Raw genomic sequence first — 18157 nt, forward strand, 5'->3', positions numbered from 1 at the left:
ATTTGTTTTAATAAATATTTTCTTAAACATGCGAAATATTTTTCACAATTGTTTTTACATCGAGTTCCAGAAGAGGGCCAAGCGGGCCCACGTCTCAATCAAGAAACTAAAGAAAAAGAAAATATTTACAAATTGTCGAAAATATTTATCGCATTTCCAATAATCGTATGTTTCAATGAGAGATCATTTTCACTCTTCCTTTAAAATCCCGTCGTAGTAGTACCACGAATCAAAATCGATTAAATAGATATGTTTTGTTAAATCCATATTGAGAAACTAAAGTCACTGCGGCCAAGGGTACTCGCAGGATTTTGTTTCCGGAGACGAAACTTATACGATTTAGAAGAACCAACCAAATCAGTTGATTCACTGAAATCGTATACCATAAAAACACGCTCGTTTCCTTACATTATCTTCATCTACCTTCGTGACAATAAGTAATTAATAAACACAATTACTAATAATTATATTTTTATTAACTATCAAAGTTCACAATCTGATAATACTATAATTTTAGGATCAGAAACTATTTTAAGACATCATCTGCAAATTAATTTTGCATTTCACTTTGCATATTTATATATATATACAGTTTCAATTCATAAAGTTATCATGGCACAGATGTGAGATAAAGATAGCACCCTTTCCATCTGAAGCCTCATCTTTTTCAGTAGTACTGTCTGTTAATTTTCTTTTTCTTAATGTTAGTTCTTTTTCTTCTTCATTGCCAGACTTTTTTGTAAAATCATTATCAATTGCACTGCACTATATCTGTTTCATTATTAAATTCAGAATTCATTTCGTTAATATCAAATGTTAATAATTATAGATGGATTTTCTTATAGTTTTTATTATTATTAATATTTTTTTCCAAATCGCTTCGACCAATAAATAAACTTGTAAACACAATAAAATACTTCAGATCTGTTCAGGACTTTTAAAAGTCATTTCGATTTGTTTTATTTCATCGTTGTGTAAACGTTCGACCAATCTGAGGAATTTGTCGAATGAATATTCCGTATCAATTGTCGTAGAAATGGACGAAGGTCGAGCGTTTTCCTCGACTTCATCTGGTTCTATTAGAGGCTGTTGCTCCGGTTTTCTTTTTTCCTCTTTGTCTTGTCTCTGTCCGACAGTTCGACGTATTTTCTGATTGGATTCATTATAGCAATGTCGTTGAATCAACATGCCACAAAAGGTGATCGTTGTTATAAAAAACAAAATCGAAAGCGACATTATTAATGTTAATGTCGCCTTTTTATTTGTTCGTCGATAGATACGGTTTCTGGATTGTTCGTAGCTTCCTCTGTAGCGACGGATTGTTGTGTCAAAACGAGATCGAATTCTTTCATCTTTTCATCCCTCAATTCTGTTAATTTAGATTCGAGCCAGGTCACCGTAGAACTTAATCGTGGCATTGGTCGTGCAGTAATTTCTTGAAATAATAACGAAAATATTAGCATTCGGAACATCTTGGCGAAAGAAAACCGGCAGCGAAAAGAATGCATTCTGACAATGAGAATGTTTTTCATTATTTCTTGGCGTATTGTTTAACATTATTACAATCTGTTTATTTTTGTTATTGATATTTTAATAAACGCTATTTGGGGTTTTTAAAGAAATTTTATTAAAGTCTGTCAATGCCATATGTCTTCATTAATATTATTGCTATTAATTTGAATGTTAAGACGACACGCTATTTTGATATCGTGGCGAATATCTATGTATTTATTTTTTACATTTCACATCGTTAGACGATTTAAAACGAAAGAAAACTGATTTAAATATCCAATGCCTTAAGTTTCGTTTGTTTTTCTGTAGAATTATGAAAAGGTACACCACCAACATTGAAAACATCTAATTGCAATTGAACGACATCATTATCCTCTCCACTTTCCCATCTTTCCAGTACTGTTATGTCAGGTCAGTGGCGTAGCGTAGCGGGGGCGGCATGGGCGGCCCGCCCCGGGCGGCACTTTTAGGGGGCGGCATTTTTCACAATAAGTAATAATAATATCTTGTAAAAATTTGAATCATTTCATTTCATATTTTTGTCGCACCTACGATTCGGACCGATTGAAATGAGCACGGAACTTTTCATTACTTATTCTGTGACGAAAATGGTGAATCCCCTTTCTGTAAATGAATGTATAATAATGACATCTTGTTCATCGTAGCGACTGACAACACCGTCTGTACTGACTTGTAGGTATTTCCCGTATTTTATTTAAGGGAGCAAAATTTTAAAGGGGCGGCGAAATTTTCCTTCGCCCCGGGCGGCTGACACCCATGCTACGCCACTGTCGTGACGTACCCTAACTGTGTACCAAATTTCAACTTTTAACTTTTAACAGTTTGAGCTCTTTGCTGATTATTATTATTATTATTATTATCAACTCGTCTTGATTATAATAAGATTATTCTTCTAAGTTGAAATTATTATTATTGGTTTTTTCAGAGTTGCCTGGAGAATGCAGATAAATGTAAACAAAAATCAATTTATTGAAGAAACAAATTGATTTTTATCATCTTTATTTTATTTAAAACAACTTGGAATAATTATAATTAATAACAACTTGGAATTTACATTAGTACAGAAATTTATATTTTAAATTGTGAGTCGGTTAAAACTGTCAAGTTTTTAATGATTTAATGAAATAAAATGTTTTAATAATTTGACTATTATTTATTTTATTCAAACAATATAATCAAATGGATGTTACGTGCAAAGGATTTAACCCATACAAGAAATACTACGTTCAAAAAACATTTAAAAATATAAATTCTTTAAGAATTTTCGTAAATAAGAAATAATTACTGTATTTTACGGACTATAAGACGCACTTTTTTCTTCGAAAAATTGTCTCATAGTCCGTAGCGTCTTACAGTCCGTAAAATACGGTATAGTATACTGGCACAATGAAGTGGCTTTCATTCAACACTTGGCTAGTTTTCCATCTTTTATTCAGTTATTCAGTCTAACTGAATAAAAGATGGAAAACTAGCCAAGCGTTGAATGCAAGCCACTTCATTGTGCCAGTATACTATAACATAAATTACAACATGGTTTCGATAGCATCAAGAAATAATTATTTTATTAATTTGTTGATAATTTTATCAAAAAATGATATCACAGTGATAGTTGATTAAAACGTAAATTCTGTTAAAATACAAAACAGTATTTGGTTTTCTACAATATGAAGTATATTCGTTTACAGCAGATTTCTACTCAATATTCGCACTCGGTGATGTGTTGTTTATAATAATAAACTAATAAATGGAACATCTGTCTTCTCGTCCTTTCTTTATATTTGTTAAAATTAACGAGAACACCAAAAATATTTTTAATCTTTCATCTCGAATAATTATGCAATGCTCCATCAAAGTAAAACAACGTTTTACGAATAATTTGTTGATTCTGATCTCTTAGGCATATCTCCACTAATAGATCATTTTAAAAATTCTAAAAAAATTTGGATTTTGAAACAATCAAAAACATTTTTAAAACTTAAAAAATATATAAAAAAAGAGTAAAAATTTTAAAAAAGTAAATTTCATTTATTTATACATTACAATGTGATTTTTATGTTTTAATGTTAGAAATTTGTACAGTACTTACATAGTGCATGAAATCACAGTCAGATTGTACTGATATCTAACACAAGTTTTACGATTTGTACCCCTTCTTGGATTTGGAAACACAATATTCTAAAATGAACGAGCAATTATTTAACCGGGCTGCAATTTTTAATCATACTTTTAATTTATTTCGTTTAAAATATATGTTCTCCACCCCAGATTAGTAGTATATCATCTTTTTTCTTTAGCAATAGAGTCGTGCCGGTCATCTATTAACTGCTTTCAAAGGAAAAGATTTGAATTGAAATTCCACTTTGTATCGGAAGGTCGTGTACAGTTAATCGAGGCCTTCACCGAAACTTTCCATATCTGTTCTTGAATGTAATTTATCTATTATCATCCTTAAGGTTAAGGAAGGAAAGTTGGATGACAGGGAATTTATAGGTCTACAATTTTTTCAAATTGCAGTTCAATAAATAAGTAAATATAACCATTATAGCTGGAGTGATATTGAAACAAATAATGTTCCAAATACTAGAATTTGTGAGATGTTTCCTTTGGTGAATACGAGCATATAACATTGCTTAAGCAAAAGCTAAATATATGTAACTTTCTGATCTTGACGGCAGATTTCAGACTCTCAAGAATAATATTTAATATATGTATGCGGAACTCATACCACTACGAACTGATTTAAATCGTGTGGATAACAGAAAAATAGCACATTTACTTTTTTTTCTTTTCCTCTTATATTATATCTAAATGACAATATAGCATAAAAAAAGCACGAAAATAGCACCGAAAAATTGGCCACCTAAAATTTAATGAAGTTTGTCCTGTTTATGAAATAGCAAAATTTATTTTTAGAAAGCATCTGATTTATTTAAATATTCGTAATTTAAATAAATGTTCTTAGAGATTAATATTCGTTTTTATATTCCTTAAAATTATTACATAAATACGTTACTCATTAAAACCAGTCTAAACATTACATAATGAAATTACGCTGATAAGCAAATGGTATTTCACGTGGTCTACATTATTTAAGGTCTCCCATAATTTAAATATAACCATAGGCAAGAAGTTAAATTAATGTGTATATTCTTAGACATCTTTTCTTATCTTCTTTCGTTTCTTTATTATTTTCCATTTCGTTTGTCTCTTATTTTTTTCCTTTAAACGCTGCTTTTTCATCAACAACTCTATACTCACTCTCTTGTGTTGATGACTATGACTATGAAAACAAAATACTGCAACAATAATAAATATTACAAAGGGGACAGGTGTGAGATAATTCCAAATGTCATACATACTCCATAAAGTTTTGTATACGCAAGATCCATTTCTGAAAGAAAATATACGAACGTTAAATAACTGTTCAACTTGAATCAAATTAAATCTAATAGTGCACTAATTTAAATATAAAGAAAACTTCATTATGAAATGTCATAATTTGAATTGGGTGTTTGTTTAGTTAAATTACGGCAACGCAACATTTGGGCGATCTGCCTAAATGGAATGCCTTCCGAGAGCTCTTTTTAAGGGTAATTGGCTTCTATTCAGGCGTTACAAACGTGGAGAAAACGCAGAAAACTCCACGTGGCTAGCCCGTCCTGGCGAGGTGCGAACCCACAACCGAACTTTCAGTGTTCAGGGAACGAAACTGCTTAGTTACTGGTACACCGAATCGGATGTTAAAAGCTAACAGAAACATGTGAAAAAAAAATGAAAATTTGATTAGGCTTTTCAACTCTACGGAGTGCAGCCGTCAAAAACTTTTACATCAACCTTTCCAGAGTATTGGTTGCAAGTTAGCAAGCTTTGTTTACAATGGGTGTAATCGACCACCTCGAAATTCCCGTTTCCACCGTTTCCACAATTGTTCTTAATTGTTCCCAATTGTTCTTTCATGTAATTGTTAACGGCCATTCATTATTTCTGCACAAACAAAGTTTATTTAAAATAATTTCAAAACATTTATTCCATTTTCAATCTTCTTTGAAAAATTTGTTTGTGTCAGTTTTTAACACTCTATTTAAATTATCGCATTTGCTATTTAACAAATATGATGAACGTCTCTAGTAATTCCCATAAATTAGAAATTTCTTCATATTTAAAAACGTGTATATATTTTTAATAAAACGTGTTTAACACTGGAAAACCTTGAAGAATTACGAGTTTAAAAATATGAAATTGTCATATAATGATACTATAATACAGAATTCAATGAATTCATCCTATACAGACACATACCTAGTACACAGCCCGTGTTCGTTATTGCAAGAAGTCCCAGGCATTTTCACGTAGAATTCGTCTCCGGACGGAAAAAAATGCAAGTCTTTTGCAGTTTGGCACGTACTCGTTTCATTCCTACAGCAAATGTGACATTCGGAATGACGGTTTTTACATTGGCAAAGTTTCATATTGTGATCGCGACAGACGTTGCTGTTGCATAGTCCTTTATTACAGGTTCCAGAATTTTGTCTGCAAGGCGTACCATCCGGTTGTTTCACTGCAGAACAAAATGCAGAAACTCCATCGCAAATTGTGGTAACGTTAAAGCATTCCATATTACTGAAACACGTCCGTTTTTTGTCAAATTCAATAATATTACAATTATCGTCGCAACATTGTCCTTTACTAGGAGAACAAGTCACCCCTTTTCTCACTGTACAGCGTGATGAATATTCACTAAGAGTACAACATTTTTCAACAGCTGTACAGTTTTCTAATGAAGAATCGCAGTCGCACGATTCTCCTTCTTCTACGACTCCGTTTCCACATGTTGATAATTCTCTTCTCATTAGACAATTCTTTATTCCTAATTAGAGAAATAAAAATATAGAGTTCTATTAATAAATTAAATTTATAATTTAATAAGATAAACAATTGTTTATTTTTCAAATAAAATAATTTAAAATAAATTTCAAAATTTACTTGAAGTTTTAAAGAAGTTCTTTATCGTATTTTTGCAACAAGAAGAAAACTGCCAATTATTTTGAAACACACCATAAGATATATTCGGGTGCATGATGTAATTGCCTTGTTTCGGATCGATATCTCCGGGACTACAAAATCGATTATTTTCGGGATCGTGGTGACAACCGAATGCGTGTCCCAATTGATGAACTAAATTTAACGGTATTCTAAATCTCGGAACGATTTCATTATTTTCTAAACTGCTAATAAAACCGACGTTATCCCTACTTTCCGATGCTTTGGAATCATGACAGATTCCTCCAATCTTGTTGACTTTGGAAACTGCGCATTGCGAGTCATTCCAGAAATCTCTGTGAATGAAGCAGATTAACATACAATACGAGTGACGATACTTGGATAAGTTTTGTAGAAATATTTTGTAGTCGTTGGTCTCTGTGCCTAAGAGTAGTTCGGAATCATTTTTACTTTCGAGTATAGTAATTTTGTCAACCGTGAATGCAACGTCATTTTTCAGACCGTCTCCATCGAAATCAGTATTTCGGAATATGGAATCGGCAATCTTGATAAATAAAAGCATTTGGGAGATGATTTTACCACGATTGAACTGCATGTGTTTTGAATATGTGTAATCGGATACAAGTTCCAAGGAGCATATTTTTGTTTGTCTGAAAATTGTAAAAAATAAAGAAGTTTAAATTATAGTTATTTTACTTAATGTATTTGTCATGTTAATTTACTAAATCAAATATAAAAGTTTAATTTATTTATGACTTTTCAATATATTATAAATATAAACGTTAATAATAAATAAAAAAATAAGATTTTATCATAAAGTTCGATAGAGGAAGCGAGCAAACGAACGAAAGTCCTAACAAAGCGATCACGGAGTCGCCATATTGGTTCCGTTGCGTTAGTATATATGGCGTTTGTAGAGAGAATTTTGCAGGTATTTTGTGATCTCAATTTAACTTGATTTGTTTTTATCTATTTTTTTTTAAATAGTTTGGAGTTTGGCACCGAACTCTAAGATTTCGTCGGAAAAATGCGTAATATAGTTTAGTTTTTTTGCTAATAAAACTAGGAAAGCTGAATGGGTTCAATATTGCAGAAGGACCAAAAGTAAGCAATCGATAATTCCAGGCTGTATGAGGTTAATGAGTAAAATATCAAAAATATAAATTTACAAAGTCTTTGCAATAACTTTTGTAATGTAACGTAACCGAAATTTTTAGATACATTTTGAGAAGACACAATTTTAAGATAAAACAGTGCTGCTTCTTGCTGCTGATCAAAAAAATAAATGTGTAAATTATTCTAAATATCGAAGGAACGTGAAGTTTACTGTACGTACAGAGAATAAACTCTTTAACTAAGGAACCAATATGGCGGTTCCATAAGAAATATTGGAGATCTAAACCTTGTATTTATAGACCTTGTGTACGTCATTTTAATTTTAATTTTGCTTGAAAAAATTTAAATTTTTAAATAACACGATATTAAATTTAATTTAGTCGATATTAATATATTGTTCGAACTCTGGATTACAGGTGAAAAAAATCCAGGTGCAGTTCTGGAACTGGATCTGGAATTGATCCAGATGCAAAACTATTTCGACAGAACAGTTTTCTTGGAACTGCTTAGTTTGTTGCACTCATAGATTAATTAATTTTAGAAAGAGAAGATAGAAAACTGCGTAAGGTCTATGGTGTACGAATGTTCGGGGAGATGACGTTAATGATAAGGTAGAGAAACGTGCAAGATACTTCTGCGCCTGCGCGAAAACTGGGCAAAATTGCGGTCGATTTTCATTTAATGGATTTTTGAACGAATAAACAGTAATCATCGAGTTAATATTGCTGCCTGCTCCCGAATTCGGCAAGTGATATAAAGGAACTGCAATAGATAAAGAACGATGTAGCACACAACTTTATTTAAAACCTCCGGATTTTTTATATTTTAAAATATTATACATATAGGCCTATATGTATTATATTATACTTACTACAAGATTTTAAAAAATATTTTAGTTCTCATTTCTTGAAAATATTTAATTCGTTTAAATTAGAGCATTTTCCAGAGAGGTATTGTTGGAAAAAGTAAACCCTTGCCACTTACTCCGAATAATTTGAAATATATTTAAATTTACAAGAAATTTTATTTCTTGTAAAACAAATTTTAAATTTTACGCGTTCTATATTGCGTGTTCGATCCGAAGTATGGCTACCAAAACAGCAGAAAACCTTTCATAAACTATAATATTTCTGTTAAAACAAATGTTTGGATGATTTAAACGAATTACATTTTTAAAGTCGGTTTGAATTTTATTTATTTAAAATTTAACGAATTATTCCAAGAAATTGAATATTCCACTAACCTTATTCGTAATTTGTTGTCGATTAAAACATTATAATGTTGCATTTTGGAATCAAAATGTTTATCTTCTTTGAAAGATTTTATTTTCAGGAAGCTTTCAGCTTCCATTGCCTCACATATCACTCTTCCATCTGGATAAAATGGTTTTAGTACCACATCTTTGACGTCATACATAATTCCGCTTCTATCATTCTTATCATAGGAATATTCGTTTCTTGGCTCTATGTAAAATGTTTTATGTCCGTGCTTAAAAATTCCTATAAACATATTTTCGAAATAATATCCGAAAATTGATGATGCGCGTTGTCCCTCTAAACTTCCTTCATATAAGTACGATCCGGGTATGTTAGAGAGAGTCAATATTTCAACTTTCTCTTCTCCATAGATAACTATTTTAGTCGTTTCCAGGAAATTCGACTTGTCTTTTTGCAGGTGAAATTTGTAGATTCTTCTTTGTATCACTAGTTGCATACCTTTAGATGTCCGTTTGTATTCTACACTCTTCACGTTTCTTATCTGATAATTGCTTGATTCAATAGTTCCTAAGTCAGCAATATTTTCACAAATAAGTGATTTTAGAAGTAGAATCAGTAAATATTGATGCATTACGAAAAGTTCTTTACGTTTGCAATCGAATGTTTAAAAAAGTATTTGAAATGTAGATTTGAAAATTATAAACAAAATTCGATAGATTGTTGATTGGTTACGAAATTTATGATGTAAATCTAGCTACTGTAACTTCTTTATTTCTAGAACTTAAATACTGATTATAGAAAATCCAGCAACGAGAGTTGCTTAACTTTTCTACTGTTATGAGTTTTTATTTAAAAAATAACTTTTATATTATTATTAGGCAAAATAAATAAAATTGTGTTATGCCACTGTTATGAGATTTTGTTATAAAAGGCTTTCTATATGTTTAATTACTATAAAATGGCAGAAAGCTTAATTTTCAAGATAAGGATGAGTAGTTTTATAAATGTAAATGTTAATAACGAATAAAATTTTCATTAAATTTTACCCCTCTCAAGATAGGACATATTACAACCTCTTTATCTCTTCAGCCTCTCGACGTTTAACCACCAAAATTTAACAGCATCAACTCTCACATACAAGCCACCATGCCACATTTCGTTACTCAACTTTACCCCATTCTGAGATATTATGCGAAATAGCGAAAATTTCGTTATTTTTAAAATGTATTAGTAAGATAATTTTATACTTATGAATATATAAACTAAATTACATTTTATAAATCATGTTCAAGAAAATTTTATATATTTCACATAGATTTCATACAATATATTTTGTGACCGCATATAAATCAAAGTCACTAGTGATGTTATAATGAAAATTTAAATACAGTATCTTCTCAGCCCATATGTAGTCATATGCAAAAATAAAATATGTATCGGTTAAAAATATTGCATGAATATTATCTTATTTACAATAAACATTAATGATATGCCTTGTAGTATTGACTATCGTTTGTAATTTCAATAAAGTTTATTTTAAAAATTCTTTTTTGTTATTGAAAGTATTCAGTGCTTTACATTTTTGTTTCTATACTCTCTACTTGGACCTTGTTTATTACTATGATTTAATGTTTGTTTGTTTAATTAAGTTATGGCAACGCAACACTTGGGCAATCTGCCTAGGAGAATGCCTCCCGGGAGGTTTTTTAAGGGTAACTGGTCCCTATTCACGTAGAAAAAACCCGAAAGCTCCACGTGGCCAGCCTGTCCTGGCGAGGCGCGAATCCACGAACGAACTCTAGTTTAGGGAACGGAACCGTTTGATCGCTGGTGGGCCTTAATAGGCTTTAATAAACAAGGTTCAAGTAGAAACATAAAAATAATAAAGTATAGAGGTATACTTAATTAGTATTCAGTTTATTATTTGACATACGGGGGGGGGCGCTTGCGACGTTCGTCAGTGTTGGTGAGTTTTTGAGTAAGCTGTCATTACTGAACTTTAACGCTTTGGATATGGCTTTTTCTACAAATTGTGTATTTCTTTACTTTAGTTTTACTAAAGTTTTTGATCTATATTTATTATTATGTGCTTTATTACTAATTGGAGGCATCGAGTCTAACCCTGGCCCGATGTCTCGCACTCCTCCTTCCTCCCCTCCTTCAAAGTCGTCCATATCATCTGTTGGCAAACGACAAAGATCTCCTAGCGAACCAACTCTAAAATCTCAACGACTGGAATCTTTCTTTCCTCCTCTGGCTTCGTCTAATGTACCTCAAAATTTGTTTTCTTTCTTAGAGGAGAAATTTGATACCATTTTGATTAAACTCGAAGATTTATCTACTAAATTCGAATAGCTGGCAAATTTGCATAAAGACTTTGAACAGCGTCTCCTCAATGTGGAGAAGAAGGTAGAGGAAATTTCTAACGTAAATGTTTCATCTACTACTCCGACCTCCTATTTTTTATATCTCTTAGATTCATCGTCTAACGAACGTCAGAGGAATAATATTGTTATTGCCGGATTAGAGGGAAATTCGACTGAAGTTTTGTCCTTGATTTCCGACATTTTGTCATCTGTTAAAAGACCCAATGGCGACTCTATTGTGGTGAAAGATCTTAAATTAGTCTCAAAGAATAATTTGGTGGTGGCTGAACTCGATGTTGCCTCCGATAAAAAACTCATTTACCGAAATGTACATAACATCCGAAAGAGGGAAAAGTGTTCTAGAGTAAAGGTTTTTGATGATTTACATTGGAGATCGAGAATTAGGAGAAGAAATCTTGTCCCTTTTTATCGAGAGGCTAAGGAGACAGGCAAATCTGCGTTCATGAGAGCTGATTGTCTAACAATTGATGGAGATAACTTTACGTTTGACTTACTGAATAATAAGCTGATGAAGATTGAACCTTTTTTATTACCAGGAAAGTCGCTGGTTCGTCGAACGGACGAAAATTAAAAACTTTACCTGTTATTCCTTACTCAGAAGTTTTATTTACGTTAAAGGTGTTGTCTTGGAATAGCCAAGGTTTATTGTATACTAACTTTACTGATAAGAGTTTTGTTGATTTCATCTTATCATATCATATTATTGGCATAACTGAATCCTGGATGACATCTTCTTTGAAAACACTTCTTTCATCATTAGATTCTCAGTTCTATTTTACTGAATCTCTAGCTCATAAATCTGAGGGACCTGGAAGACCATCTGGTGGATTGTTATTAGTAATTTCTCGGAAACTTGGTAAGTTAGAAATTTGTCATCTCCTCCGATAATTTTATTATCGCTAAACTTACATTCGATAAACTTTTGTTTAATGATCGTCCTAGACTTCTAATCGTCCTGGTTTATATTTCTATCAATAAACATGATTCACTGATTGAGTATCTTGATAGATTGATTCTTGATTTTAAAGATGATGATGACATTTTGATCCTTGGTGATTCTAATGCTAGAATTGCTTCCGAAATAGATACATTATATACAGGCTCTAATCTAAATTTTTACAACCTTAGAGAGTCTAAAGATAGGATCTTTAACTGTAGAGGAAGACATTTTTTGAACTTGGTCAAATCTTATGGTTTGATTCTTCGGTTAATGTTACCCTAGGTGCCAAGATGGCGACTCGTCTCTGATTCCAGCAAGGAAACAGTGGGACGCACGTTCTAACCTAATCTAACCTATTCTAATAAATTACCATAATTATTAGCAACCAAATTATTAGAATAGGTTAGGTTAGGTTAGAACGTGCGTCCCACTGTTTCCTTGCTGGAATCAGAGACGAGCTGCCTTCTTGGCACCCAAGATAACATTAACCGATTCTTTTAAATGGTCGTTTCGTTACTGATTTCCCTGCGAACTTTACGTTTATTTCCTCTTTGGGCGCATCAGTTATTGATTTGATAGTTACAAATTCTGAATTAGTTGATAACATAGTGGACTTTAAGGTTTTGAATAAATTTGATTCCGACCATCTCCCAGTTTCTATTGCCTTTAGGTTTAATTCTCTTCCTCTCAGTAAAGAATCCCCTACCGAAACTTGTCGTTATGTGTGGAGACCTTCGTGTTTGGATAAGTATTTGTGTAATGTTACCAAGCGATACGTAGATCTCAAAAGTGAATTCTTTTTGGATTCTTTTTCTTTTTATTCGTCCTTTGTTGACGTGATCCTTGAATCTGTAATTCAAAGTAATATGTATGTCAAGTATGATTGTTTAAGAAAATTTGCAAAGTCTTGGTTTGATGCTGATTGTTTACGATCGAAAAGAGAAAAGAATCGTGCTCTACGATCATTTCGGCGATCAAGATCTAAGCAACAATTTATTATTTACTCCAACTTGGAAAAAACTTTCAAATCCCTCTGTAAGGCCAAAAAGAAACTATTTTGGAATAAGATTAATTTTCAATTATCGCATATTAAAAACTCTGCTGAATTTTGGAAGATTGTTAATAAATTTAGAACTAACAAATTCGTGTATAATAACATTTCTATCTGTGATTGGTCGGAATATTTGCAAACTTATTTTTCTGGACCATCTTTGGCTGTACTGTTTAGTAGTACTAATGGCAATATGGACCCATTACTTGATGACAAATTTTCTTTTGACGAATTACAATCTGTAGTTCGTTCTCTAAAAAATAATAAAGCCCCTGGCTTAGATGCTATTAAGGCTGAGATGATTAAATTTCTTCCGATTAATGCTTTGAATGATTTGTTATCTTTATTTAATAATTTTAAAACTAATTATTCTTTTCCAACTACTTGGAAAAATATCTGCTTAAAAATGATATATAAGAAGGGTGATCGTCTCGATCCTTTGAATTACCGTCCAATATCGCTAATTAGTGTAATTAGGAAAATTTTCTCTACGATATTGGCTAATCGTTTGTGACTCTGGCTCGAGCAATCTCATATTATAACTATTAGTCAAGGTGCTTTTGTAGCAAGTAGAGGTGTTGATTATAATCTATTTATATTTCTTGGAATTTTACAATTAATTTTGACGAAGAAACGCAAAAAATTTTATGTTGGATTTATCGACTTGTCAAAGGCGTTTGATACAATAGATCATGATATTTTATGGTCGAAGCTTTCTCGGATAGGTATATCATCATCTTTTATTAACCTCATAAGACAATTGTTTTCTGACACTGTTTTCCAAATTGAAGTTAATCGTTGTCTTTCGGAAGCGGTAACTGCTAATAAAGGTCTTCCACAAGGTGAACCACTTAGTCCTATTTTGTTTAATTTATTCGTTAACGATCTCCCGGACTTTTTTTGCAGTCATAATACTATGGGTATATCTATATCACCGGAGGTAGAATTGAACTGTCTTTTGTTTGCCGATGATATTGTAATATTTTCGTATTCATCTATTGGCCTTCAGAAGAAACTTGACCTTCTACAATATTATTGTAAGTCTAATAAACTGCTTATTAATGAGACAAAATCTAAAGTAATGGTTTTTCGGAGAGGGGGTAGACTAGGGAAGGCTGATAAATTTTATTTATCTAATTCTGAGTTGGAGATTGTCTCGTCCTATAAATATCTGGGTGTTTATTTTACTCCACAGGGTTTATTTTCATTTCACCTAGAAAAATTGTTTTTGAAATATAAACTTCAGCTTTCCAATTTAATAAAGCTTATGGTTAGAATGAAACAGTCTTCCATTAAGTCATACTTCCGATTGTTCGACTCCTTGATACGCTCAAGTTTAGGATTTATGTTCCCTATTTGGGGATCATCTCTTATCGATAAACTAGAGAAGACTCAACTGAGGTTTATTAGATCGACGTTTCATATTAATCGTTCGGTGCCTGGACCTGTTTTAAGATTTGAATTGGGCCGTCCGCCGATGGCTATACGTTTAACAATGGCCATTTTCAGATATTGGATGAAAATTTTAGAGTTACCAGATTATGATCCTAGAAAGTTGATTTATAACAAATTGAATTTAATAGGTAGAAATTCTTCGGTTGTAACTTGGCCTTCTTCAGTCCAACGTTTATTATTTGATCTAGGTTATTCTGCTGATTATTATACTCAAATTTCTGATAAAAGACTATTTCTAGCTGAAATATTTCAGTGAAAAAATTCAAGATGGCTTCCTAGAAGTAAGGTTGTGTCTGTGCAAACTCTTGTTTTAACCGTTAGTTCTGCCAGATTATTTTGGATTACCACGGACTTGTGGACTACCATCGCGTCCAGTACGTCAATTCGGTTCGTTCAATATACTTTTTGTCTCAATATCTTAATTAGGGGGAGTAGATTAATTTCTAAGTCCTTGGTTTTCGATCGTTTCTAAGTTGTGGGAACGATTTTTTTTTTTTTTTTTTTTTTTTTGGGAGGTGGCACCGGGGGGTTTTTCTCGGCTGTGCTTCCTTTAGTATCCCCTAAGGTTGGATTAGGATAGATTAATTATATATCGAATTACGGCGATTTTTAGATTTTTATATAAGCTTTTATGGGAAATTTTCAAATCTAAAACGATCGTTAGAGCCGTTTAACGTTCTTTCTAACGGTCCGCTTTAAATCTTAACGATTTTCTAACGTTTTTATTCGCATTGCCGTATTTATCTTTTGTCCGATTTTTCTTTTTTTCTTTTTTTTCTTTTATTTATATAGTTATGTTAAGCTAGTTTTGCACTTGAGGGTTCATTTTGTAATTTATTAGTTAAGTTTTCATTTGTGTTGTCGTGTTTTCGTCGCAAGACTACAGTTCGGATCGGAATCAGGGTAGCTTGCGTTGCTTAGTACTTTTGTGAGTGTTTGATGGCGACGGGCAGCTCATCGAAATTTCTTGACGAGGCGCTCAAGCTCATCGAGGATGAGCTTAAGGGTTATCTTGCTAGAAATAGAAATAGGAAGTTGGGCTCAGGAGCCCATTCGCGGTTTATAACTGTTCAGTTTCAGCGATTGATTGATCTTGCGAGTTCCACAGTGTCAACTTGTTCTGTTCTTGATTCCATTGACACTCGGTTGGATTCGCTTATCACCAAGGGTGATCTCGATGGCGCGTTTGCTGCACATGCTGAGAGAACTGGGGCGGTTTTCTCTGAGGTCTTAGAGGCCGTTCGTGGATTGCAGCGGATTGTTCCAGCGTCGGAGTCGGCGGTTGGTGGTCTCACTGATGCATTTGCTGCACATGCAGAGAGAACGGACGCAGTTATCTCTGAGGTGCTGGAGACCGTTCGGGGAGTGCAGCAGGTTGTGCCGGCTTCAGGGCCGGTGGTATCCAGTGCACCCGGGCTTTATAGTGACGCTGTTAAGCTTCCTGCTCTACCCTTAGATTCAGTTTCGGTGCCTTCCAAATCTTGTCACACTGTACTGGTGTACAGTAACCCCGAGTCTAACGACTCTGAGCTTACCAGAAAAGTCCTAACTTCTGGAATCAATCCGCATAGCTTAAAAATAAGTGTTCAGATAATACGCCGTATTCAAAAAGGCGGGATTGCTGTTGATTTGGGGTGTAGAGCAGATGTGGGAAAGTGAGAATGGAGTTTCCTAGATTGACATTACTATCTGCTCAGGAGGACTTCATCCTTTCATAAAGGACTGGAAGGTTGGCACCATAGATAGTCTCTCGGATCACGAATATGTAACATTTGATCTCTTTTATACTGACCCTTGCTCAGTACAGGAGCTGACCACTTCCCGCCCATTTAACATAAGGTCTGCGGATTGGAGTCTGTTTAGAGATATCCTCGAGGAATGTCATCTCTCTTCCAATCATGACTACACAAAGGAACGGGCAGAGCAGTACATCGAAACCATTATTGAAAACATTGCTTATGCATGCAATATTGCCATTCCCAGAAAGAAAACCAGGGCAAGAGCCAATCCCTGGTGGAATGTAAAACTGGCCACAATGCGCAGGACCAACAACCAACTGAGAAAGAAATACCAGCGTTGTCATGGCATACAAAGGGAGGAACTCCGCAGGCGATATCTTCAATTCCAGCAGGAATACAAGGAAGAGATTAAAAAAGCAAAAATAGAGTCCTGGCGTGCTTTCTGTTCTGGGGCATGTGGCAACCCCTGGAGCTTTGTATACAAGCTCAGTGTCAACAAACTTAAGACATTGAATCCAATTAGCAGTGAAGACTCTGGGTCTGCCGCTGATGATCTCCAGGCCACTGTTGGCAGGCTCTTTGAAGCCTTCTGCCCCAGCGATTCCTGTGAAGAAGACACTCCAGAACAATCCAATATTAGGGATTACAACCATGCCAAGAACCTCTCAGGTGATGATCCACCTTTTTCATTTCTAGAAGTAGATGACATCATTGCCAAGATGCCAAAGAAGAAGGCTGTTGGTATAGATCAGTTAAGCGCTGATATTGTTCAAGAGATCTGGAAAGTACGACCAGATCTGCTCTTGGAGATCTTCAATATCTGCTTGCAAAAGGGCATCTTTCCTCGTCCGTGGAAGTGCGCACGAGTTATCATCATTCCCAAAAAACGCGGGGAACCATTGACACTGAATAACATGCGCAACATTTCTTTGTTGTCCTCTTTGGGCAAAGTTCTTGATAAGCTCTTATCTAACAGAATTTACTGGTTCTGGGAGTCAAGAAGGCTCTTTCACTGTGCCCAATACGGGTTCAGACGGCAGAGAGGAACCATCGATGCCATCATGGATTTAAAGAACCACATTAAACAACTACTTGCAGAGAATGCTTATGTGTTTGGGATAAGTTTAGATCTGAAGAATGCTTTTAATTCAGCATGGTGGCCACAGATCTTACGCAGACTCAGCGATAATGGCTGTCCCAGAAATCTGTTTTACATAGTGAAAGATTACCTCAAAGACAGGCAGGCCACGATCACAGTGGGTCAACACCTCTTTTCCAAAGATCTACAACGAGGGTGCCCTCAGGGCTCTGTCTGTGGCCCCCTGTTTTGGATAATTCTTTTTGACACTTTTCTCCGTTTGGACTTTGGGCATCAGTGTCGAGTTTTTGCTTATGCCGACGATGCTTTTCTCATTTTTCCGGCCAGATCCAGGCGCATGATTGAGACTATCGCCAATGACATTCTTATAAAAGTAAATGAGTGGGGAGTTAACAACAAACTAATCTTTAACACTGCCAAAACGAAGGGTATTGTTTTTTCAGCCCTTAGATCAACGAGTTTATACCGGCGGGTTCCCTGTGTTCACTTTGGAAACACCTCGATTAAGATAGTGGATCATCTTGCTTTTCTTGGAGTGGTCTTCGATAACAAGCTCACATGGAAACAGCACATTGCGTATATTACTAAGCGGACAAACCTTATCTTCAACAATCTTCTT

General features: G+C 33.9%; 1 protein-coding gene across 4 annotated transcripts; it reads right to left on the reverse strand.

Moving 5' to 3' along the window:
* Positions 1-4499: 4499 nt before the first annotated feature.
* On the reverse strand, positions 4500-9529 carry LOC136986054 (disintegrin and metalloproteinase domain-containing protein 10-like). 4 transcript variants are annotated; one of them, XM_067283508.1, is made up of 5 exons: positions 8894-9529; positions 6787-7184; positions 6517-6708; positions 5833-6400; positions 4500-4924 (listed from the first exon to the last, which is right to left on the reverse strand). In XM_067283508.1, the coding sequence occupies exons 1-5, from the start codon at positions 9496-9498 to the stop codon at positions 4684-4686; spliced, it is 2004 nt and encodes a 667-aa protein (XP_067139609.1). In that variant the 5' UTR covers positions 9499-9529; the 3' UTR covers positions 4500-4683. The 4 variants fall into 4 exon arrangements, with proteins under 4 accessions (XP_067139609.1, XP_067139610.1, XP_067139607.1 ...); XM_067283509.1 differs by having other exon boundaries at positions 4501-4807; positions 4893-4924; positions 6517-7184; XM_067283506.1 differs by having other exon boundaries at positions 4501-4829; positions 4893-4924; positions 6517-7184.
* Between the last annotated feature and the right edge of the window lie 8628 nt (positions 9530-18157).

The sequence above is a fragment of the Centruroides vittatus genome, unplaced genomic scaffold, assembly GCF_030686945.1.
Source record: "Centruroides vittatus isolate TY-2023 unplaced genomic scaffold, ASM3068694v2 contig_988, whole genome shotgun sequence".
Classification (NCBI taxonomy): Eukaryota; Metazoa; Arthropoda; class Arachnida; order Scorpiones; family Buthidae; genus Centruroides; species Centruroides vittatus.

What these genes read in the sequence shown, in the direction of transcription:
- LOC136986054 (XM_067283505.1), bottom strand. Translation starts at nt 9,498, where the DNA reads ATGCATCAATATTTACTGATTCTACTTCTAAAATCACTTATTTGTGAA. An exon ending in GACAACAAATTACGAATAAG is followed by an intron (nt 7,185 to 8,893) that starts GTTAGTGGAATA and finishes TACAATTTTCAG; the next exon opens with ACAAACAAAAATATGCTCCT. An exon ending in GAACTTCTTTAAAACTTCAA is followed by an intron (nt 6,401 to 6,516) that starts GTAAATTTTGAA and finishes TTCTCTAATTAG; the next exon opens with GAATAAAGAATTGTCTAATG.